Source organism: Fukomys damarensis, unplaced genomic scaffold, assembly GCF_012274545.1.
Source record: "Fukomys damarensis isolate Sample0158 unplaced genomic scaffold, DMR_v1.0_HiC HiC_scaffold_15, whole genome shotgun sequence".
Lineage (NCBI taxonomy): Eukaryota > Metazoa > Chordata > Mammalia > Rodentia > Bathyergidae > Fukomys > Fukomys damarensis.
In genome coordinates, this window is record NW_022900927.1 from 16,738,182 (window position 1) to 16,762,455 (window position 24,274).

The window sequence follows — 24,274 nt, forward strand, 5'->3', positions numbered from 1 at the left end:
TCTTGTTTTTCACTTCTTACTAGGTACAGAAGCCCACCGTAACTGTCCTTTGCTCAGCCCACACTTTTGTCTCTGGTCTTCCTGGTGTTATGAGGAGGTCAGAAATGGCTCCCCCTCTTCTGTGCCCAGGTCTCACGCCCACTCCCGACCCCCCAAGCTGCCCCACTGCCTCAGCAGCCACTCCAGCACCCTCAGTGAGTGGGCTCATCCAGTGTCCACAGCCATCTGAACTCCCCGCTTACTGCTGGGTTGGACTTGGCCGCTGCTCTCTTCCTTATGAGCGATGATAATCTTCACTCTTATTTCCATTATGTTGAACAGCTGGCATTCATGAATATAGTAAGTAAAACTAATTAAAAATCGGGAATAACCAGAAAATGAACTAAGTTTAAAAAAAATAATGTTTCCATAAGTCTCAAAGTTGTGCGTACTTCCTTCATGTGTTAGTCACTTTATTATATAATTTCTGTCATTTTGGGTCAAAGAAGGACCAACTTATTTTTAAAACCTGTCTCTGTTATATTTCCGCTAACTTATGATTAGGGTTTTTAAATATTAGTAACTTGAACTTGTGTTGTCAGTAACACAGATGCTGTTTATATAAACTTCAGTCTTAAAATGACAGCTCCACACATTTGATTGCTGTGTAAAGCCAAAATATAAATATAAAATGTAAGAGCTCTATACTGGAGTACCTACATTTCAACAGTGTAAATCTAAGTGGGAGAAGAAGTACTGAATACACTAGAGGAAAACAGCCTACCAATGCCACCTGTTACAGAGCATCCCCAGCATTCAAAGGCTCACGACACATAAAGCTCAACGCGTGCAGCTTTCCCACCACTGGGTGTTTAGACAACAACACCTTACTAATTTAGCATATAAATTGGAGAAAGAATAATCTTTTTTTTTTTTTTTTTTCCAGGGATTGAACTCAGGTCCTTGTGCTTGTGAGGCAGGCGGCAGAACCACTGAGCTAAATCCCTGGCCCAGAATAATCATCTTTAAGAAAATTCATTCTAAAACATATTGAGAATTATCTGCGTCTCCTAAGAGTGCACTCAATACAGTTGTGGCTATCTATAACATCCCAAATTCGCCACGCCAGACAGGCATTCTAGCCCTGTAGCCTGGCCCTGTGGTGTCTGCAGGGACTCGTGCCTGTGTGGGCACAGATGACGTGTGCGCCCTACAATATTCCTTGTCTTTTTCTTCCTATAATTTAGGAGCTTCAATGTGTTTCCTTTTAACAACTTCTCCCCTCCAGTAGATTTCATCTGCTATACTACATGATTAAGATTAAAGATACCAGGCCTAGTGAGTGACAGCTAACGGTATCAGAAAGCACTCACAATTTTCTTTTAGTTTCTAGGTTTAATACACATACAACATAAGATCCTAATGAGATAACTGACAATGTGAAATAGGAAGAAAAGGGCTAAAGGTGTAGGGAAAGTGGGAAGGGTAATAAGGGAAAAGAAAAAAATAGAAGAAAATGAAAAAATGGAAATAAAGTGTTTGTAAATGGGGAGGGAGGAGGGGTTTGAAGGGAGGGCAGGGACAAGGGGAAAAAATGAGAACCAAGACCTGTCATGTAAAGGTACAAGATCCCAATGATGGATGTAACTTACTGTATACCTAAAATGTACCAATGAACTCAATGAAAAAAAATATGGTGGGCCAGGGATGTAGCTCAGTGGTGCCACACCTGCCTGGTAAGCGCAAGGTCCTGAGTTAGATTCTGGGTACCAAAAACAAAACAAACAAACAAAAAACGCTTGCTTACTTTAGATGTCTGGTTAGATCTAGATCACTGGTGCTACAAAAAGTTTAATCAGCCTGTAATACCAGCTACTTGGGAGGCTGAGGCAGTAGGGTCACAAGTTGAAGCTCAGCCCAGGCAACTGAGCAGCTCTCTGTTGTAAAATAAAACAGGGCTAGCAGTGACTAGGGTCAATCCCTAGTGCTGACAGACAAAATGCAATCACTCGGAAAGAATAGTTTTGCTGGAGTATGGTAGAATGCAGAAATTTAAGCAGGAATTCTTTATCTTTTACATTTGCCAATGACAGTGATCTTGATCAAAGAATCTCAGAAGAATCAATAACACAGGTTCACGAGCTGAACTCTTTGCGAGCCAGTCCTCAGTTAGTAACAATGCTTGTGATATGTTACAGCACCCATCTCTTCCTGGGCTGCATCTGCAATTCTCCTTCTGTCCTCCTTCCCCTCCTTGCTTTCTCACTACTCTTGGTGGGTACTGGGAAAGTGTTCATTAAGTTTAATACTGCTTTCAATAAAAATCTCGATACTCAGTTACATAAAAACAGAAGTAATTTTTTCAGCCGTCTATACAGAGAAATTCAAAACACTCCATTATGTCTTGTCAGTTTAAGAAACAGGTAATCACCGGGAGGGTTATGCCGGGAGGTAACATACCCACATATCACAGTGTAGAATTACTGGATCATCAGCAACAGCGATGTGCACACCCTAAACCCACGAAGAACTATCCTGACTGTTAATGCGGGCACAAAGCAGAGACAAAACTGAGATTATTTTTGGTCCCAATCATTTGGTCTACAATATGCTGAAATTGAACATTTTTTTTCTTTTCTCCTTTTAATTACAGTAAAATATACCTAACAAAATTTCCCCTCATCACCATGATTAAGTATGTACGCATTTTGGAACCAGGAAAGGTACACAGCAGCCCTCGGGGTGACAGAAAGAAAATACCCTCTCTCTACCGACCCTAAGCCCTGTTTTCAGATGGGAGAGATGAGGTATGTGGATCACAACTCTGCAGAGAAAATTTCCTTTTCCTTCCCACATAAAGCCTGTGCCATCACTACTGAAAAGCCCAATTAGGAGAAAAGCCAGCTATCGTACAGCTTTGCTAGCTTGATAATAAAATCCTATTGAATCTCTCCCAAGCCAAGTAAGCTTCATCGCTGAACATGCCTCTACAATATTTAATATAAAACAGGAAAAATACCACCTAGCAAACACAATCATCATTACCAGTTAACACATTTCCCTGAATAAGAACAGCTCTTACTGTTTTACAAACACTTGCCGTATGGTTCATCCCCATTGTAGATTCTAGGTTCTCCCTTACACCATGGTTGAAGCACAAAGACCTTAAATTCCACCACCACATCAAGATGTACAGTTACTGTGCAATGTTCTGTTTCTTGACCGTTTCAGATAATGTTACCAAGTGTGAGTCACCTTCTGCACCCACTTCCTTATTTAAACTTTCCCTGCTCAAGAGTCAGTACTTAAAATTAGCTCACTAGTTGGAAGAAGTAAGCCACTGGAGCTCTGTGTATTTTTTTATTTCTTTCAGGGCCAGTGAAGATTATACCCTAAAGTTGATTTTACTTCAAAGTTCTAAATACAACTATTGGTAAGAACCAACTTCTACTCTATATATTTTAGAATCAGTCCTTTTAATAATTCTGCCAATGTTAATGTCCAATAAGGCACAGCAGTATTAGAAACTCCTACATAGATTGAAGACTGGGATTTGCCATTTACAAATTTTCCTGTAATTGTCAAATTTTCTACTCTCACATAGTTATTCAGTATGATCAGAAGAGACTAAGTAAGGGAAGCTTTGTCTTCAGAGGTGTAAACAATCTTCTAGCTTGAGGGAGATTTAGTATACTGCTGTTATACCTGTGATACACGAGACTCCCATGATGAAAGTCATAGTTATTAATATTCTTAATATACTAACATGAATAAAGAAGAGACTGGCAACGCCTTGCTGCTGCTAGGAGAAGCATCTGGTTCTAACGACTTGGTCCATGACATCCCACTACCTTTCCAATATACCTAATGAAATTTATTATCGCAATGTTACGAAAATGAAACACTTTAAGTTACCCAAGTACAGGGAAATTATGACTGTACTTCACCAGCAAACCAGCTCTTTGTTAGCGTGCCTGTGATTCCAGCACTGGGGAGCCTGAGGCAGGAGGACCACAAGTGATGGAGGAGCCTGAGCTACACAGTGAGTCCCTGTCTCAAACAACCAAACAAACAAAATAAAACTACAGCACCTCCCTCTTCAGAAGGGTATGAACTCTAAGTTCACTCCAGTCCCACCGCTCTCTCAAATGTTACTCGTGGCTGTGGTGCTTCTGATATGGCCTGCATTTTGCCTTTTAGGTTTTCAGTGTGTTGTTTCAGGGACACTAACACTGGCCTGGACTCATAGCCCAAAGTGTCTGTGTTTATTAATTACATATAGCAGTGTGACCTCAGAGAACCACTTCAGCCTTCTGGGACTATTTCTTCTATAAAAGAATTGCAGCCAGGCATGGTGGCACACGCCTGAAATCCCAGCACTCAGGAGGCTGAGGCAAGAGGATCGCTGTGAGTTCAAGACCAGCCTGGGCTACCTAGTGAGTTCTAGGTCAGTCTCAACTACATAGTGAGACCCTGTCTCAAAAAACCAAAAGAAAAAAAAAAAGAATTGCTTAACAAAGATATTTAAATGGCCTCCTAACTCCAAAATGAAGCCATTTATTGTAAAACTGGGTATTGGGAAGCTTTAAAAAAAAAATTAAGCTTGGAAAGCATCATAAACAAGGTGTTCAATTTGTTAATTCTTCTCTGTCTTTAAAAGCATCACCTGCCAGTGGCAAGTTCAACTTCCAGGTCTGTCTACTATTTTACTAGATTAGAAATGCTGCAGAAACAAAGATTACACAATTTTGTCTTACTCAGCCCAGCAATACTAAAGCTGCAGCACCACCTAGGCTAAAAATACTCTCTTCCCATATGGTAAAAAGACAATGTGCTGGGCGTGGCGGTGCACGCCTGTAACACCAGCACTTGGGAGGCTCAGGCAGGCCATGAGTTCAAGGCCAGCCTGGGCCACTTGACAAGACCCTGCCTCAAAAAATCTACAGATAGTATAGCCGTGGTTTTCCTGTACTGAAGGCTCCACACCACTCTCACTCTTGAAATCACTGCATGAGATGCACAGACACTACATAAAAAGACAAGTAAAATACTGCATCCACACCCACTGGCACCCACAGCTTGAAGGACGGTCCAGGCGCTGGTGTGGGTGACCTGACTCTTTTTGTGGGTGCCGTAGTGGTTTAAACAGTGCCCCATCAGGTGGCTTTCCTCCTCGGGCTCTACCTTGGTCTCCGGGTGCTGCTCCTGCTCCCCAGGGCTCTCTCCATTCTCTCCTTCCTGGAGCCAGGCTTCCTTCTCGGCTGCTTCTCCCTTCAGGGGGAGCTCTGGGCCTGCACCTGGAGTCCTGCTGCTACTCTCGAAAGCATCGCCACCTCCGTCATCGGCGACAGGTGATACAGAGCCGGGGGTGGCTGCCTCTCGCTCTCCATTCACTAAATGCACCTCTAGCAAGGGCTTGGCAGTCTGAGCCAGGGGATCTGGACTGGGTGAGGCCATGGCCTCCCTCCCGCGCTCCGCCTGCTGCAGTGGTGCTGCCATCACACCTGCCATCACGCCGTTGGCCACCTGGGCCTGTCCGCCCTGAGCCAGCTCAGTGTCATCTCCTGGCCTCTGTGCTGCGTGCTGGGACACCGGCTTCTGTGGAGGCGTGGATGTCAGTCCGTGCCGGCCTGGGGTGTGAGGGGGAGTGGCGGGGTTCAGAGCAGAGTCTCTCTTCAGATCACTGTAACTCGACAATGCCCTAAAAAATAAAATAGAAAGGATACATAAAAACTGGGGTGGGGAAAAGATTTACAACAAAGTCAAGTTTAGTCCAGCGGAGGGGGGACGTTTTTCTAATTCTGATGATGTTAGAAAGATGGCTTCTTGTGACGCTTACACATTTAAATAAGGATGCAACAAAGAAGAGGAGGCCGAGCTTTACCCAGGAGGGGCTGAAATAGTTCCTTGGACTGCGGAATAAAGAGTGAGAAATATTTCTACTTAATAAAATTATCTTTCCCCAAGATTTTGACTTCCTTCGCCTTTCAGAACAAGCATACAAACGGGTACTGTACAAGTTAATTTTATTTGGAAGCAGGACTCAACTTTCAGCATGTGTTATAGCAGCCTCCTCATTGTCTGTTTCTAGTCTTGATCCCTTCCACTTTGGTCTACAAATCTGAACAAACTCGGAGGCCTCCTTGCAGACTCTTGTATAAAGTGAGGCCTGAAGGACACCTCCCAGACTTCAGGTACTAGAACAACATCCCACCCGTCACATTGCACCCCCTCGCACCTTCAGCCATGCCCCCGGCTCCTCCTGGTCCTGACGAGCAGGAGTGCACAGCCGAGGGTCTCTGCGACGGCTCTTCTCTACCAGGAAAGTTCCTTTTCATCACTGCAGCTTTTCTGGATCAGTCATGTGAGATAGCACACCCTCACCAGCTCCACATCTCGTCTTTTTTTTTTTTCTTTTTTGGTACCAGGATCAAACTCGGGATCTTGTGCTTGCGAGGCAAGCGACGGAATCCCTGAGCTAAATCCCCGGCCTTCGTGTCACTTTTCTTTCCTGCCCTCCACACTGCACACAGTCCTAACAGCGCTAACAAGACAATGGAACCACCCCTAACATAGCAATTCTCCTATGGAAACATCTGGTAGCATTTTCACCCACGATTTCGGGGTAAAGAGGAGACTATCAGGCTGAGAGAGTCTTACGGCCTACATGAGAAGATATAAAAACAAAACACGCCTTTGAGGTGCAGCCGGTGCTGCCGGTTCTCTGCCCTGTTTCTACTTCACAGCACAGTGCTCGTGCATGTGCCGCTCTGGGTATATCTGGCCATCTAGGAATAGCGATCAGGAGGACAGTGACAGGGTCACAAGGGCATGTAAAACTCCTTGGGTGTTACCCAGAGTCACAAGCCACAGTAAGCCCTTCGAATGGATCATGTTTCTTCATCAGTCTAAAAGCAAGGACCCAGAACGAGAAATTCAGGCTTACAAAATGATGGCATGTGGCCAGCATCCTCATGATCCAACCCTACTTTGTAACACTGCATCACTTAGAATGCAGTGAGGAATAAAGGAATAGCTGCAGACGCACAGTGCGGAGAAGTCTGGTGTCCTCCCAGAGGCAGCAGGTGTTGGGGTGAGCAGTGGGTGAGGAGCAGCAAGTCCCTCAGCACGCAGACGGGGGTGACCTTTCTTCACTCCGTCCTCCCCACCCCAGCCACTGCTGCTCTGGACTGGAGACTGGAGGGCAGGAATTATAATAGGCAACAAGAATGTGGGAAGGGGGAAGAGATGTGGGTAATGTCCAGCACCTCAGGAAGGGGCAGAAAATTCAGTAGGAAACACTACAGAGGGTGACGCTGCAGGCAGTCAGTATAAACAGATGTGTCACAACCCACGGAGGGCTGGCCCCTAGGAGCTGGGGCTCTGGGCCAAGATAATTTCTCAGCAGTCCTCGGGAACCTGAATTAAGCTGCTCTTCTTCTGGCCCACATCAGGGCCCAATGCCCTGACAAAGATCTCCAAGGGTGCTCAGGACTTTTCAGCACTGCTCCGGATCGCAGCTACAAATGTCCCGTCTGTGAGTGACAGCAAGGGTGTCCGTGGGGTCAGGGAATACGGAGATGCGGTGGGATGGCAGGAGTGGAACCAGGACGAAGATGATTTCTGCTGCTTTGTGGACTGGAAACTCAGCAGGGATGGGAAGCAGCTGGCTTTATAAAACCCCCGGGGGACACCAATGTCCACACCTGCAGGGAAAAGTTAATTCTAATCCTCGATGCTGCCATAAGATAAAAGCATGTTCTCTTACTCTGGTAGAAAAGAGGCAAAAGGACAGGGTGGGAGGAAACTACAGTCAAAAATAAATCTGTTTGCTTTAAATTGCTGTTCTTAATGCATGGAGTTACCTGGGTCATGGCCTAGGGGAAGCCTCAGCTGCAGTGGGAAGCTGCCCTCTAGGATGTTCTGATGGCCTCCACTCTGACAGATGCTGGCTCTCCCTGTCCACACCCTGTGATGACCTAGAGACAAGTACTATCCCTTTATCCCACAAGTCCCCCCCTTCCGCACTCTAGGCAGTGATAACTGGGATCCAGTCCAAAAAATCACCCTGCAGGCACATGGATGTCACTCAACAGTAAACAGAAATTTCCCATGTAATAGTAAGCACCCCCTGCTACTTCCGGGACCACTTTGTGCTGTCCACCATGGACATCCACTACCGGGTCAGCCATGGGCTCCACCCCCAAGTCGGGGCCTTTTTCAGACTTTTCAAGACAGGGTCTCACTATGTAGTTGAGACTGACCTGGAACTCACTATGTAGCCCAGGCTGGTCTCGAACACACAGCGATCCTCCTGCCTCAGCCTCCCAAGTGCTGGGATTACAGGTGTGCGCCACAACGCCCGGCTGCAAAACATATCGCACCCTGTCTGTCCTCAGACAGATTTGCTTAGCGATGTCATGACTTAGGGCACGCCACTCCCGAGCACCAAGCCTGAAGCACTGCACCAAACAATGAACCTGTGCATCTTCAAAGAGTAGAAGACTGATGGTACTCAATGGAAAAACTGTCTTTTCACATGTAGAGAAGAATCCAAAATAAGGCAAAGTGCAGGCTTCCAAGACAGTGAAGGATACAGGCCTCACCATCTGCGGACCAATCCATTTCGGGTGACACCCCAGGATATGGGTGCCAGTGCACATGCTGAGGCTCTCCCATCAAGGGGGCCCTGAGACCAGCTGCCAAGAGAGAGCAGCTCTCTAGTATGATTATTATGGTTGGATCAACTTACCTTGAGCAAAAAAATGTTAAGGGGATTAAACTATTCTTGTAAAGATTGCTCTTGTTCCAGATAGCAAAGATATTATAAATCCAACTTCAGAATGAGAGAGGTTGACATTTAAAGGTGTATGATAAAAGTTTTCAAAATTAATCAGGAACGAAAAATGAAGCCAGGCTTCTAAACTACTGTTCTCCAGAATTTATAACGAAACATATCTTAGTTTAAATGAGGGAAACTGCAGCTCTGTGCTTAGTCAGTTTTCTGAACAACCCCAAAGTATGGATGAGCTATGCATTTATTTAATAATAATGAATCCTGCAAAGAAAAAAGACCACCTAATGAACCATTCCTAAATATTACACTGGAATGAACAGAAATACTTGGTTTTAAGGATAAAAATGAAGTCATATACATTCTGTTCTATTATAAACATCTGGTGACAGGAAAAAAAATCCTGACAAACTTATAAATTAAATTCTATTTAAGTCAATGATGGGAATTCTAGTAGATTATAAGAACAAACAATTCAGGGTCTCATATGTAGAAAAGCAATTTACATGGGCTTGATTTCAAGTGAGAAATACATACAATATTTCAGTGGCCTTCCCCACATACAATGGAACTAAATAAAGAAAATAATATTCTATCTATGAATAGAACACTGAAATTTAGTATGTAGAGTATTTTGCTTTTAATTATATCATTTTGTAAAATGTACCAAAGGTAGGTATGGGGGTGGGGAGAGATGGACTGAATGGTCTAGAAAATTCACAATGAATAAAGGCCCAAGACAAGACAAGCCCAGAGGAGTCACATTTACAAATACAGAGAGTGAACAAAGAGACAGGCAACCTCTCAGCCTTTCCGACCCAGACAGTGACCGGCATAACGGACACAGAGGGTGACGGGTACAGAGGGATTCAGAGAGGGCACCTGTACAAAAGCACACAATTTCACCAACACGCCGGTGGCCTAGCACACTGCACACTGGTCACATATCGTAAGTGACAAGTCATACTAGGGCAAGAGTCCCTAAATTATTTTCAGATGTACTTGCCGAAGGCCTGCAGAACCTAACAGAGTATGGAATGATGGTTGTGATTCAGAAAATCTAGGACTACCAGCTTTTTGAGAATTAGCTTCTTCCTCCCCCTGCCTATGGCCGTTGTAAGTTAACTCTTACCTGCCTCCTTCAAAGCGACTGATGAGATCTGATACCTTACTGGGTTTTTCTTTTGAGACACAAGAAGCAGAGGCAGGTTTAATTTCCTCCATCCTGGGTTTTGCGCTAGATAAAGCTTTATGTCTGGGGGATTGGTGTATATTGGACGAAGGTGAATGCAGCAGATGTACTGGCTTTGGAGGCACTGTAAAAAAGAACAGAATTCAATATTGCACTGACATTTTGTTCTTTAACAGTAAAGATTCTGGTATCTTGGGTGAAAAAATGTTCAGCATTAACCACTATTATAAAGGGGTTTGTCGTATTTGAACTCATTCTTAACCAAGGGACCTTTTTTAAAATCTTTGACATTTGCTCCATATCTCATGGAAATTCTATCCCCAAACATAAGTCATTCTTTTAGTTTTAGTTCATCTTTTAACCCGATAAGACTATAGCATCCGAAGTCTATTAGAGATACCATGAGAGTTATTTGTCTCAAGAGGGAAAAGGGACTAAATTGGAAACTAAACCCTAGAAATACAGTTTGCCAAAACACAGGTGTTCTAACAGAGTGGTAACACATATACCAGGTTCTGGGGTTACTACGTTAAACAACATGGAAGCCAACAGACCAGCATCAGACAACAGTAACACAATGTGGTACCGATGCAGCACCTTGGCATTTCACAGAAATACTTCACCTCATCTGAGTGTAGATCAAATTTTATGCCTCATGGTCCAGAGCCTGTGGTGTACACCATTATCTACTTCCAAGGTCTGCGAAGGTGTGGGGAGGGTGAGTCGGGGGGCCTGAAGTAAAAAGGTGAATCTGGTTCTGGGCCGATACCGGACACCAGCTGCTCCTCATCAACCCAGCAGGAGATCTGTTGTCTGCTACGTAACATGGTTTTCTTGCATTTGCTGTCTCACTCACTCACTAGTAAGTTCTTCGCTCCACTCACACTACGAACAGATCACTTGACGAAATACCAGAATCTACAGAAATCCCCACACAAACGACAGATGAGAAAATACAGGCCATAAATGCATCACTAAGATAGTACAGGAATTCCTTCATATCACTTTGCTCTAAGATTAACATTCAGAGTAAAAATTCATAAGGTACATGATCTTTTTTTGCATACATGGTCTTGCTGTGTAGCAAATGCTGGCCTCAAACTCAAAATCTTCCTGCCTCAGCCTCCCAAATGTTGGAATTACAGGTGTGTGCAAGCTATAATTACTATTTTTCTATAACTGGTTCTCACAGATTGCATAGAATCACCTCTCTTTCTGATTACACGCCCCGTTTTCTCCCACTGGTTACCCTGGTTTTCAGTCCCCTCATCTCTTTTATAAACTCAGCCAGCTGACAGAGGCCAGACGGTCACTGGCCTACATTTCCTCACTGCTGTACCAGTTACCAATTCATTACAGGGAAGAAAAAAGTACGATAAACTACAGGTGGAGTAGTTGCTTCATTGAGTTCTCTTCCAAAATAAGAAAACCTGAATGAGAAATGGTATACTGCTTTTTGTGTTCATGGTAGGTTAGTGCAATAACCACCCACCAGAAGGGAAGGGGCTCATCTAAGCATGGCGTAGTAATCTTTTTTTCTTTATGTGATGCAGGGCATCAAACTCAGGGCTTTCTGCATGCTAAGCACAATGATCTACCCCTGAATTACAGCCCCAGCCCCGCACCTGTTAATTTTAAGGGGGAAGAAAATGCCGCACAGGGGCTGGGGATTTGGCTCAGTGGTGCCGCTGCCTGCCTCACAAGCCCAAGGTCCTGAGTTCAAACCCCAGTAACCCCCGCAAAAAATCCTGTATAGAATAAGCAATATAAAAGTAGTAAGACAAGAAAATAATTTACCAAAAAATTCACACAACTTTAAACATTAGGAATAATTCATCATTTCTTACTAGAATATTGAAAAGAATATGAACCAGAGTATGTTCTCTGTAATTCTCTGAGCTAAACCATCATCTACTGAGAATCCTTTATGCACCTAAAACATGTTAGAGGCTGAAAAACTTAACCTGTCAGCCAGCTAAATTATGCCCTGGCCCACTTCAGTTTCTTTCTCTTGCAGTTTCTCTTTCTTTTCAGTGCTGGGGCCTGGACATATTCTCATACAGAGCTACTGCCTTTTTCTGAGTCCCACCTTTTAATGCTTTCCTACCATCACACTCTCCAGAGTGCTTAAAAATTTTGTGTACTTACCATATAACTCATATTATGTGGGACTACATAACAATAAAAAAGCAGTAAGATATTGAATATAGATTTAAAGTTCTTTTTCCTACAACCCTCCCTGCTGCTTTTCTGGTGCTGGGCATGGAATCCAGAGTCTTGCCCATACTAGGCAAGCACTCTACCATGGAGCCACACCAACAGCCCGTGGCTGGAGTTTCTGTGGTAAAGAATATATTTCTTTTCATCACAACCATATGTACAGGAAGTACTTGTGCTTTGTTCTGCAAATTGGTGAAATAAATACAGTGAAGTATTCATATACCGTCCTGGAGTTCAAATACTAATGGAAAAACAATTTAATGGTGTTTATAAAATGGGTCCTGGGCACACAGGTATTTCAGAAATACAGAAGCAGCATCTAATTCAGCAAGAGAGGGAATCCAGATATGAGAGTTCACTGCTATAAATTTCCCTCGTACAACTGCTTTCCTTGTGTCCCATAAGTTCTGGATGCGGAACTGTCATTCTTCTTTAATTGTAGAAACAGTCTAATTTCTTCTTTTATTTCATCTGGGATCCATTGGTTGTTCAGGACAGTGTTATTTAACTTCTATGTGTTTATGAAGTTTTTATGGTTTCTTTTGCCATTAATTTCCAATTTCATTGTCTCCAAATGTTGAACCTTAAATTTCTAGAAAAAGAGCAAGTCAAGCCCAAAGCATGTATGAGGGAGGAAATTATAAAGATCAGAGAAGAAATTAATGCAACTGAGACTAAGAAAACAAGACAGAGTCAATGAATCGAAGAGTTGGTTCTTTGAAAGATTAAATAAAATTGACAAACCCTTAGCCAACCTATTAACAAAAAAAGAAATCCATGCAATTAAGAATGAAAAGGGTGAAATCACAACAGATCCTGCATAAATCCACAGGATTATCAATACCTATTTCGAGAACCTGTATTCTAATAAGATGAAAAACAGAATGGACAGATTCCCAGATACATATGAATTACCTAAGCGGATCAAGAAGATATAAAAACTCTAAATAATCTCATATCAGTTAATTAAACTAAAGATGTAATTAAAAACCTGCTAACAAAGAAAAGCCCAGGTCCTGATGGAGTCACTGGTGAATTCTCAAGCAATTTAGAGAAGATCTAATGCCACTACTCCTCAAACTTTTTAATGAAACTAAAAGAGGAGCAATATTCCCAAAGTCATTCCTGGAAGCAAGCATTACTGATACCAAAACCAGAAAAGGATCCAACCAAAAAGGACAACTACAGGATAATCTCCCTAATGAATACAGACTCAAAAATCTTCAATAAGATACCAGCTAGCAGAATGCAGCAAATTATCGAAAAGATTATATACCATAACCATTAGGATTCATCAAAGAGATGGTTCAAAATATGGAAATTAATAAATGTAATACACTATATTAACAGAGTCAAGGACAAAATTTACACATCTCAATAGATCAGAAAAAACACTTGACAAAGTCCAATACCTATTCATGGTAAATCCTTACAGAAAACTGGAATAGACGGTCTTTATCTCAAACTGATAAAAGCCACCTATAACATACCAACAGCCAACATCATATGAAATGGTCAAAAACTGAAAACTTTCACTCTAAAATCAGGAAGACACAAGGATATCTACTATCACCACTCCTATTCAGTATAGTTCTGGAAACATTCAGCAATTAGACAAGAGAAAGAAATAAAAGCAATAAAGATAGGAAAGGAAAAGTCACAGAGCTGGACACAAAATCAACACTCAAAAGCCAATAGCACTCCTATACACAAGTAACAAGCTCAATGAGAGAGAAATTAGGGGAACCACGTCTTTCATAATAGCATAAAAAAATGAAATACTTAGGAATCAATCTGACAAAGGAAGTAAAACAGCTTTATGTGGAAAACTACAATACTCTGAAAAAGGAGAAGAGAATATCAGAAAACAGAAAGACATCCCTTGCTTTTAGTTAGAAAGAACCAACATAGTGAAAATGACCTGTCCTTCTGTTCATCATTTACGGGTGTTGTACAACAAAAATAATGCCCACTCTGCTCAAAAGACCTCCCTGACGAATCAGTATGATTTCCTCTTCAGGTTAAGTGATAATATATAGAAACATCTACTGCACAATTCAAAGGGAAATATCCTGTGTGCTGTGTGCTTGTGATGCTAAAAATTCAATTCTAATTAAAAAGCAAGATCTCATGTTTCCATTTCATACTATGCATCCAGGATCCAGGAAAGAACTGATAGCCCAAGTCACAGAAACGAAATTTCTCTTCAAGGCCACATATCTTAGCTTCTGGGAAACCCAAGGAGCTGTAGTCATGCTTTTTATCCCTAAGGGTTCCTCCTTTTCCTTCTTTGTTGCCTAGATATTCTCCAGAAGTTTGTCCTAGGGAGTTCTCTTCTCCCTTTTAAACATGAGTCTGTATCAGTGTGTTCAGCTAGTACCTCTAACAAGACCCTCCCCTCCCCAGATTAATCTCCATCTCCGTTTTCCCCATTTCTGAACTTCTTTATCATGGTGTGGATCAGCACTGCCAAGTGCTTCTGGGGCATGTGCTGCTCCAACCTTAGCCTGGTGTCACCCTGTGTCCTGGGCATTGCACACGTTTCTTGCTGTCATGGATACACTGTCCACAGGGAAACTCCCCCTAACATCACTCTTCTTGTAAATCATGCACATAGCCCAGTCAACTGTACCTCTACAGGATCCGTCCAACTCTGCTCCTCCTCCTTCCAATGGATATTATTCTTAGTCTCTTATCTCGCACCATTGCCCAGCTCCCATATTTTAACTCAAAGTTCTCTATGCAACAGAAACAATAAAAATGAAGGCCAGGGATTTAGCTCGGCGGTTCTGGTGCCTGCCGCACAAGTGCAAGGACCCGAGTTTGATCCCCGGTACCAAACAAAATAAAAAGAAACAACAAAAATGAAAGGCTCATAGTATACATGCATACACCTGTAAAATGAGTGTATGCACAAGCAACTCAAAATATGGTCTCAGTAACTTTGGGTAAGAGATCACAACTCTCATCATTATTGTATTAAGAATTTGAGAATGCCTAGCCTCAGGAAGAGAGAGCAATGGGATCCTTTAGCAATCTTGATTAACATAATATGTTAGCAACCATCTCCTATGATGTGTAACTGAGAGCATACAAAAGGCAGCAGAATATGCCACTCAAATGCACCACTTTAGCACGAGGATTATTTTGAGCCAAAGGCACTGGAAAAACAGCAGGTGCAAGAAGAGAACCTGCTGATCACTTCTTCAGAAAAACAAGAGGTAGCGGGGGTGGGGGAGACCCTCTAGAACAGGGGTCTCAGCCACAGGCCACACTGGTCTTGGCCTGTCAGCGACTGGGCCACACCACTGCACTCCATATCATGTTTCCACTGAGCTCCGCCAGTCAGATCAGCCCCCTCGGGAGATCTTCACAGGTCACAGTCCCAGCAGAGAACTGCGCACAGGAGGATCTAAGTTGAGCTCCTTATCTAAGAGTCAAATCCCCAAACCATCTTTACCCTCCTACCCACGTTAGAACTGTCTTCCACAAGATCAGTCTCTGGTGCCAAAAAGTTTGGGGACCACCGCTCTAGATGATATCCTCCCTATATCAGAGGGAAAGTAACTTTCTCGTGACCACTAGGTCATGGCAACTGGGAAAAATTGGTACAGACCTGGTTAAACTAACTCGTCTTTCCAGTTCTCTCTCAGTAACTGAGAGTCGATTTGCCTTGTCATGGTTTTGTAATGTATTAGTCTTTGTACATTTAGTGTACAAGAGTTCAAGTGTAACAACTTCTTTAGGTCTCCATTTTTATTAGGGAGACACCACCATATACCCACAAAAAAATCAAAACGTATGGTTTTCTCTTAAGCTGACTTATGTCAGTTTAATTCTTAGGTCTAGCTATTATAGATAGCTGAGTAGGTAGAAATATTATAGGTAGTCAGACAGGGCTGGATCCTTGAAAGAGTCTGGAGAAACGCGTTACAACTGCGGCCAAAGACACATCTAGTTGAAGACCAGGCCTCAAGATAAAGACAGGATAACCAGACCTGTTTACTAAACAAAGGACACATTTGTTATGTGACTTATTCCCCAATTAGATCACTGTTACCTAAGCGACTGGACTTGTAACCTCACTGGTTGATCATGGCTGTGGCCCATGTTGTACCCACGTAGATTTTGCTCTATAAAACTCCCCTGTAATGCAGGGTCCCTTCTGCCTCTCATGAGATTTCCTCTCAATAATTATCTTCCTACTTCTTAACCTCCATTGATCCTAGAATTCATTCTTTAGATTGATTTTTTTTAGAGCACATGAGCTTGGTGTATCAGACATTTAAACAGGTTGGGAGATAGAAATTATTTCCTGTATCACAGCCACAATTAGAAACAGTAAACTTTTTTCTTTACATTATCAACATAATCCATACCGTTAAGAATCTATTACGAAAGTAAAAAGAAACTTACAATCTAGCACTAAAGAAATAATGATTTTGTGAAATAAACTAAGTCAATATTTTAAAAAGTATTTTTTTCAAATGAGTTCTACAACAGGAGAGAAAGATACAAATGACAGGAAGATTCTAAGACCACAGTTTATCATTAGTCTCTGCTGCCTCAGAGATCATGAAAATGGAAAAGCCCTGACACTCCGACTCTTTCTCCTTTCACTTCATTCATTTACTTAAGATATTTTAGTCCTAGGGATAATAGTGTGACATTAATATTTAAAACAAGCAAAATCACTTCTGGATTTAGTTTCTGTACTCTGACAAAATTTTAATATGTAACTATAATCTTTTCCCGCTTCATTATTCAAGTTTTTGCAGCAGTTAAGATTAGACAATGGGTCCAAAACACCCACCACAGTGTTGTTCACTGAATAAAAACACCAAAGTCTATCATGCTGAGTAAGACATAGACAATTTCAATCATATCAGGAAAAATCACATTAGGAAAAGCTTTGTTGTATGTCTAGATTTAAATAAAGTCATGGAAAACCACGTGGGCCGGCTGTCACCTCCCGACCGCCTTGTGTTTTCCTCACTACCTGCCACATCCCCATGAGTCCTCTCACACAGCCCAGCTCCCAGGCACGCTGAATTGTATGCTGCACCCTACACTTGCTTTGGTCTTCTCAGGCTTTCGGGCTTGTTGCAGCACCTAGAATATATCCAGTCATCATCTCCTTGTTCTAGCTCCACACACTGATGAAGCTCGCCTCAGGCATCTTGGAGCACGTTTGGGCGTGGAGAGGGAGAGCCCTGAAGATTAAACCCATTTTATCTGAGCCAGGGTTTCCCTAAACTGCCCAAGCTGCTCTCAAACTCTCAATCCTCCAGTCTCGGCCTGAGTGCTGGGATTGCGGGTCTGTGCCACCACACCCAGCTTTCTGAGAAGACTGAGCTGGCTGTTACGCCCTGAATGTGCCCTTGCCCGTCTCGACCTCAAAAAACTTCACACATCTTCATTAATGTGTACATATGGTTATGGAATATTCCTGAACCACCACTGAATCATGAGTTCCTGGACTGTGCTCCTTGATAGCACAGTGTCTTACTTATCTTTGTTTCCACCTATCTCTTCTGACCATCTGATTGTATGTTCAGGATGTACTTTTAAGGATATAAATGACTATCTCACACAGCTCATCCTCCATTTAATCTCACTGCTCCCATTAGAGACTCAAAGAGTAACGTACAGTAGAATAAATTCTTAGAAAAGGATTTTTTTGGACACTGCATAGAGGAATGCTACCTGTGAGAGCACATTACAACTGCACAAGGTTAAAAATGTACATTATATGATTTAGCTGTTTTTAAGATAGCTGTCTAACGTCTGCATACAATGTCCTGGTGGACTCCAAGTCTCAAGGTTCTATAACACCAGTCATTTGCCCCTGGACCCTTCAGCACTGCCCTCACCCCCTGGCGCTCCCTCCACACCTTGTGAGAAGCTGGAATTTCCAGGGGACTTGTATTAATCATGACTAAAAAAGGAACAACAACCAGAATAAAGAACACCAATAGATGATGAATAGACCCTACAAGCTAAAGGATGGGAGAAGGAAAAACAGTGTACAAAGGAGCTGCAAATTAAATCCACAATATGGTGCTTTAGTACCATCAGATTAAAACTGTAAAATCTGATGGGACCAAGATCCATGAGAATGAGAAGCAGTGTGGACTCTCACGCTTTCAGTGACAGTAGAAAAGCTGATTAAACCACTAAGATTTCAGCCTTTTAAAAATATATGTCTTCCAGGCATTCTCATAACATCTAATGGGGTTCAAAGGTTCAGGCCCATCAATTCAACAAATATGTACTAAATACTTAATAATGAGTTCTGGGCACTTGAGCATATCAGTGGGCAAAAGGACAGACAGAACCAACAACAAGCGATGGATCCTACATCAGCAGGCGATGGGTACAAGAAGGAAAGGCAGGATGAGCTACGGCCAAGGAAAATGGCACTGGGGTATAGGGAGAGCAGGTCTCAGTACCAAATAGGCTATACAAAGCGGGCCTCTTCCACAAGCCAGGATTTGAAGACTTGAGTTGAAGGACTTACTTAGGGAAGAGCATTCTAGTGGATGGGGCACAGTCTAGAGACCTTAAGGCCTGCAGGCCAGGGTACATGCCACCGAGCAAGTGAGTGTGGGAAGAGGGCCCTGCGGTCAAGGGGAGGAGGCCAGGCTGTAAAATCTTACAGACTGCTGGGGGTCGGGGTGGATTCTGACTGCGTAACACAAGAAGTCACCAAAGAACTCTAGGCAGACATATAATGTTATGATTTCAAATTCAGCAGCATCATTTTGGCTACTGAGTGCTGTAGGGAGAGCAGGGTCGGTCAGAGCTGGGGGATATTTAGAGGTGATTACAGAAATCCAGGCAAAACCTAACAGTGCTTGGAAAGAATGTAGATAGTTTGTTTTTTCACATGCTAAATTTGAGGTAACTACTTGACACTGCAAAAGGGATAATCTGGAATAAAGAGAAACTAATTACCAGATTGTTTGGAGATTATTAAATAGACTTCAATTACTCTCATTTTTTTTTTCTCATTGAGTTTATCGGTACATTTTAGGTATACAGTACAGTTACATTCATTATTGGGATCTTGTACCTTTACATGACAGGTCTTGTTTCTCATTTTTTCCCCTTGTCCCTGCCCTCCCTTTACCCCCTCCTCCTCTCCCCATTTACAAACACTTTATTTCCATTTTTTCATTTTCTCCTCTTTTTTTCTTTTCCCTTATTAACTTTCCCCTATCCTTCCCACTTTCCCTACACCTTTAGTCCTTTTTTTTTCTATTTCACAATGTCAATTATCTCATTAGGATCTTATGTGCTATTATAGTTTATTCACATCAGAGAAACTATTTGGTATTTACACAAGTATGACTTAATTATTTCACTTAGGAGTATATCCTCAATATGTATCCATTTTCCTATAAATGAATCTATTTTCTCGTTCTTTATGGCTGAGTAGTATTCCATTTTACAGAAAACCACATCTTCTTTATCCAGTTTCCAACTGATAGGAAAATGGGCTGTTTCTAAGTTTTAGCTGTTACAAACTGTGCCGCTATAAACACGGGTGTGCATATGTCACTGTGATATGATTCTTTTAAGTCTTTTGGAAAGACACCCAGTAGAGGGATGGCTGGGTCAAATGGAACCTCTAATCCTAGTTCTTTGAGCTATCACCATACCGATTTCCGTAGTGGTTGCACTAGTCTGCACTCCCACCAACAATGGAGAAGGGTTCCTTTCTTCCCACAACCCCACCAACATTTGTTATTGTTTGATTTCTTGATAGCAACCATTCTTTGTGGGGTGAGGTGAATTCTCAGTGTTGTTTTCATCTGCATCTCTCAAATGATCAGTGATGTGGAACATTTTTCCATATATTTACTTGCTGCTTTTACTTCTTTGTCTGAGAAATGTCTGTTCATTTCGGATGCCCATTTTTGCATCAGGTCTTTATATTTTGGGGGGGCTGACTCTTTTGAGTTCTTTATATATTCTAGATAATAGTTCTTTGAGGAGCAGCAACTAAAAAAGAGAACTACAGGCCAATCTTCTTAATGAATATAGATACAAAAATCCTTAAGATACTAGCAAACAGAATACAGAGGATCATCAAGAAGATTGTACATCCTGACCAACTCGGATTTATTCCAGGGATGCAAGGATGATTCAACATACGTAAGTCAATCAATGTAATGCACTATATTAACAAAGTCAAGGACAAAAACCATGTGATCCTCTCGATAGATGCAGAAAAAGTATTTGACTCTGATTTTAATATAAATGAGAAATGACTGGCTACATATATATTCTTTTAAAAGATGGGTTATTTATGCATTGATTATTTTATTTTCAAAGCAAATAAATAGGTTTGTGCATTCCATACTTATGTAAATTATTCAACTAATAATGTGGCTTTAAGTTCATGAAATTTTAAGAAATATTTAGGTTTAATGAGTGAGACATCCTGTGGCAACATGTGAGTGTTGCCAAAGTAACTGTGAATTAGAGAATGTTGTGGACCAAAGCTCTTAGAAAAGAGCTCTTTGCTTTACAGAAGCTATTCTGAGTTACATCTAGCAAGGCAGGAAACAGGCCAACATTAAAAGTGGTGAATAAGAAGAAAGACTTATACTGTGATTGTTGCTTGATGTTGCTTGTGATTTGACTGGTAAGATTGGTATGAAGTGAACAAGCCATTATTTTCCAAGGCCTTAGGGTGTTTTCTGAGGCCAAGGCAAAACAAGCTCTATTGAATAAATCCTGTCAAAATCTATGCATCCATTTAGACCCAAATGCAACTTCAATCTCTAATAGAAAATTTAGCTCTTTTAGTTTTTTAAAACCTATACACAATTCTTCAAAAACACTTACTCCTTGGTAACAAAAACGCTGCATTGTTCCAGACACATTATGTACAATCACTAATAAAGGGATACATACACCAACAGTGCTTTGTCTCCTTAAATCAGCAAAATAAATTGTAGCTAATATCTCACTATCCCAGGGTTTTAGTTAGATTCTCTTTCACTGTATAAATCGGAGCTTCTCAGTTGCAGCACTCCTGGTATTTTGGTTTGGGTGACATTTTGCTACGAGGCTGCTTGTAGGGCTGCCTCTGGATCTTAGGGTGCTGAGCAGCATCCCTATCTTCTACCCAGCAGAGGCCAGCAGCAATTCTCCCAGGCACTGGCAGAAACAAAACAAAAATGTCCGTGTATTACCCAGGCTCCATAAAAGGTGGTGGTGGGTGCCAAACTGGACTCTGGCTGAGAATTACTGATCCAGGATGAGGCTTAATTCCATGAAAGTACGCAATGTCTCTTCAGCCTCTGCAACCCCAGAATTCACAATCTAAGAGATCTGTGACTCCTGGGGAGAAAGGCGTTGGTGCGCTCGTCCCTGCTTCTACACAGGAGGTCCCCACTGGCACCCACTTCCCTTCTCTGCCTCTGCTACTCAAAGGGTCGGAAGAAATGAAAAGTAGCTTCTCTCATCACTACTGTTGGTCAGTAAAGCATGACCTGATCTGTCAGGCAGCTCAGCTGACAATGATAAGCGTCAGCTTTTTTGTAGGGGTGCCGGTCCCTGCACAGAACACGTGTGTGGTTTTAAAGGACAGCAACAAAGCGGGAGCTGTGTGGTGATGAGTGGTGTTGTAGACCTGCACTGTGAGGGTGTGTGATCATGCAAAAACCGAGTGGGTTGAGCAGAACACACCATGGGTGGAATGCGCCAAACTGTTCACGTCCTCGCCAAATTCGAGATGACACCTTTTGCTCCACATGCCAGTATGAGAACGTGATTCAGCCATGTGGGTCTAACTGCCACAACGGGATTGGTACACCTGACACTGCAACAGCCAAACTGCCTGCAGGCCAGGCCGGTACGACACAGAAAGCCAGCCTCTCCACCAGCAAACCTGCCAGCCCTGACCCCCAACTTCCTGCCACCAGAATGGAGAAAAGTAAGACAGCCTGCTTATGGTAATTTGTCTCAGAAGTCCAAAGAGACTAAGGCAGGAAAATATACAACGTTAGGGCCAAGGATGAGGTTAAGTTTAGCTATGGGTGCCAGGGAAGGGCCAAACACTGAAAGGATGTTTGGGGGAAGGATGCGCTGTGTGATTTACTTAGTATGTGGAAATATTCCCTGAATTATAGAAAAGTGTATGTGATACAGTCTTAAGACAGTAAGTAATAAGATTATAAACAGCAATATATTTACTTTAATATAAGTACAAAAGACTAAAATTGAGGTCAAGTATTGCCTCCCTACATACAGGACTTTTTGATACTCGGCAGCTCAGGAAAGATGCTGATTTAATTTTTCTCAATACACTGACTGTAAAAAGAACCATTAAGTAAGGAGATGCATCTTCGGAGAAGGGGCTGTTAAAATAAAGAAATGCTTGCTTTTGACCCGGACAATTACTTGAACTAAAATTGTACTCATTTCTTGTAGTCTTACATAATATGTGGCCCTCATCAACTCAGGTCTAATAAGGAAGGTAGAATTTTGTATTTTGCAAATAAAACAGCTTAAATGAAGGTCAAGAAATACTCTGCATTTATATTCACACCATTGTTATGAGGAGTATGGCCAAAGGAAGCGGTGATATGCTCCTGAATGGACTAGTCATTTAAATCTCCATTTAATCGATTTAACTTGATAGGCATATACTATACCACCACAAATACAGCTAGTAGTGAGAACAAAGAGACAAATATCCTATAACCTAGAAGATTCCACCTTAAATTCATTTTAAAGATTTCTGAAACCCTTAACAAAGAGAACTTTAAAGAGTAACACCAGTTCATTCATAATATATTTTCCTGTACCCTTTTTTCTTAGCAATAGGAAAGAAACTAAAGCAAATACAAAATAAAAAAAACCATAAATTGATTTTTCTAAAGTACAGTCATTCTGAGAATGCCCAGTATTGTTTCTTAGATGAATGTTCAGCATTCATTATAAGTGAAAAGCTAATGGGAAGAAACTGTACATTAAAAGCCATAGTGTATCCATGTGCAAAATTCTCAAGGGAAAAAAAAGCTATACTATAGCTTAGCTTTTGTGCCAGATTTCAAAAGGCCTTATTCTCTACCATCAAGACTGTAATTTTGTGTTTCCCAAAGTTAATACGCAGTTCACTGGAAATTTCTTTGTAAAAGGAAATGGTCACTGAACAAAGCCTTCCACCATCATATTTACTTTCTCCCCCTTGTTGGCCATTTCACCCTGAATGCAGAGGCTGTAATATTTCATTTCTGGGCACAACATTTCCAAAAGGCACTTTGGAGGCTGCCCAATCAAGCTCTTGCTAAGCATGCTAAGTACTGTTTCAGAATTACCTGATTCTCACTCTGACATCTAGCAAGTCATCTCTTGCTGATGTTAGTTCTAAACGCATTTATTATACAAACTGTCAGTTAAGGTCCCGCACTGGGGTAGGACATGCGAACAACGACAGCAAAGTGAGAAGGACCCTAATACAGAAAAATAATGCATTGTTTTAGAAGCAGAGCAAATTCGGCCTCTGCCTGAGGAGCTTTCCACACTGACAATCCTCTGGGGGAAAATGCATGACTTTCCCCTTCTAGGGATTAACATTCTCCTGTGGTCATCGTTCTTCCGGGAGCCTTCACCAGTCAGAACTGAGCAACAGAGCACCCACTGCCGCCTACCTTGTGGCTTTGGACTTGGAGTGCAGCGTTTCGCTTGTGTCTTCCCATTTATTCCCTGAGCCTCCTCGGACACATTCTGGTCGACCAGTGTGGTCACGCTGCTCGTCAGACACGGTGGGACCAGGGTGACCTTCGGACAGGTACTGCTGCCTGTGAGTTCAGAGAGAAAAGGAGGTAAATAAAATGGTGAGGGCAGCTCTGCTTGCTAAGTTACATTTCTCCAGACTTCAGGGAGGCCCAGCACTGATCTGTTACATGGATCCTTCCAGGGTCCACACAGTCACCTGTAACCCAGCACCTCAAAAGGACAGAGCAGGAGCATGGGGTGACAGCCACCTGATATGTGACCTCTCCCCCAGGGGCTCACTCACATCCCACACTGTGTTAGGACAGACAGACAGCACAGAATTACACTGTCCC

General features: G+C 42.2%; 1 protein-coding gene across 4 annotated transcripts in view; it reads right to left on the bottom strand.

The window, feature by feature from the left end:
* The window catches only part of Fgd4 (FYVE, RhoGEF and PH domain containing 4), a 123,927-nt gene that overhangs the window by 47,189 nt on the left and 52,464 nt on the right, over positions 1-24,274 (bottom strand). For 3 of the 4 annotated variants that reach the window (XM_010628510.3, XM_010628507.3, XM_010628508.3), the window contains exons 2-4: positions 23,855-24,004; positions 9,906-10,089; positions 5,164-5,680 (exon numbers count right to left, since the gene is read on the bottom strand). In XM_010628510.3, coding sequence (XP_010626812.1) covers positions 5,164-5,680; positions 9,906-9,997 — 609 coding nt within the window. In that variant the 5' untranslated portion in view covers positions 9,998-10,089; positions 23,855-24,004. The remainder of the gene's footprint in view (positions 1-5,163; positions 5,681-9,905; positions 10,090-23,854; positions 24,005-24,274) is intronic. The other variant, XM_010628509.3, reaches the window with a different exon arrangement.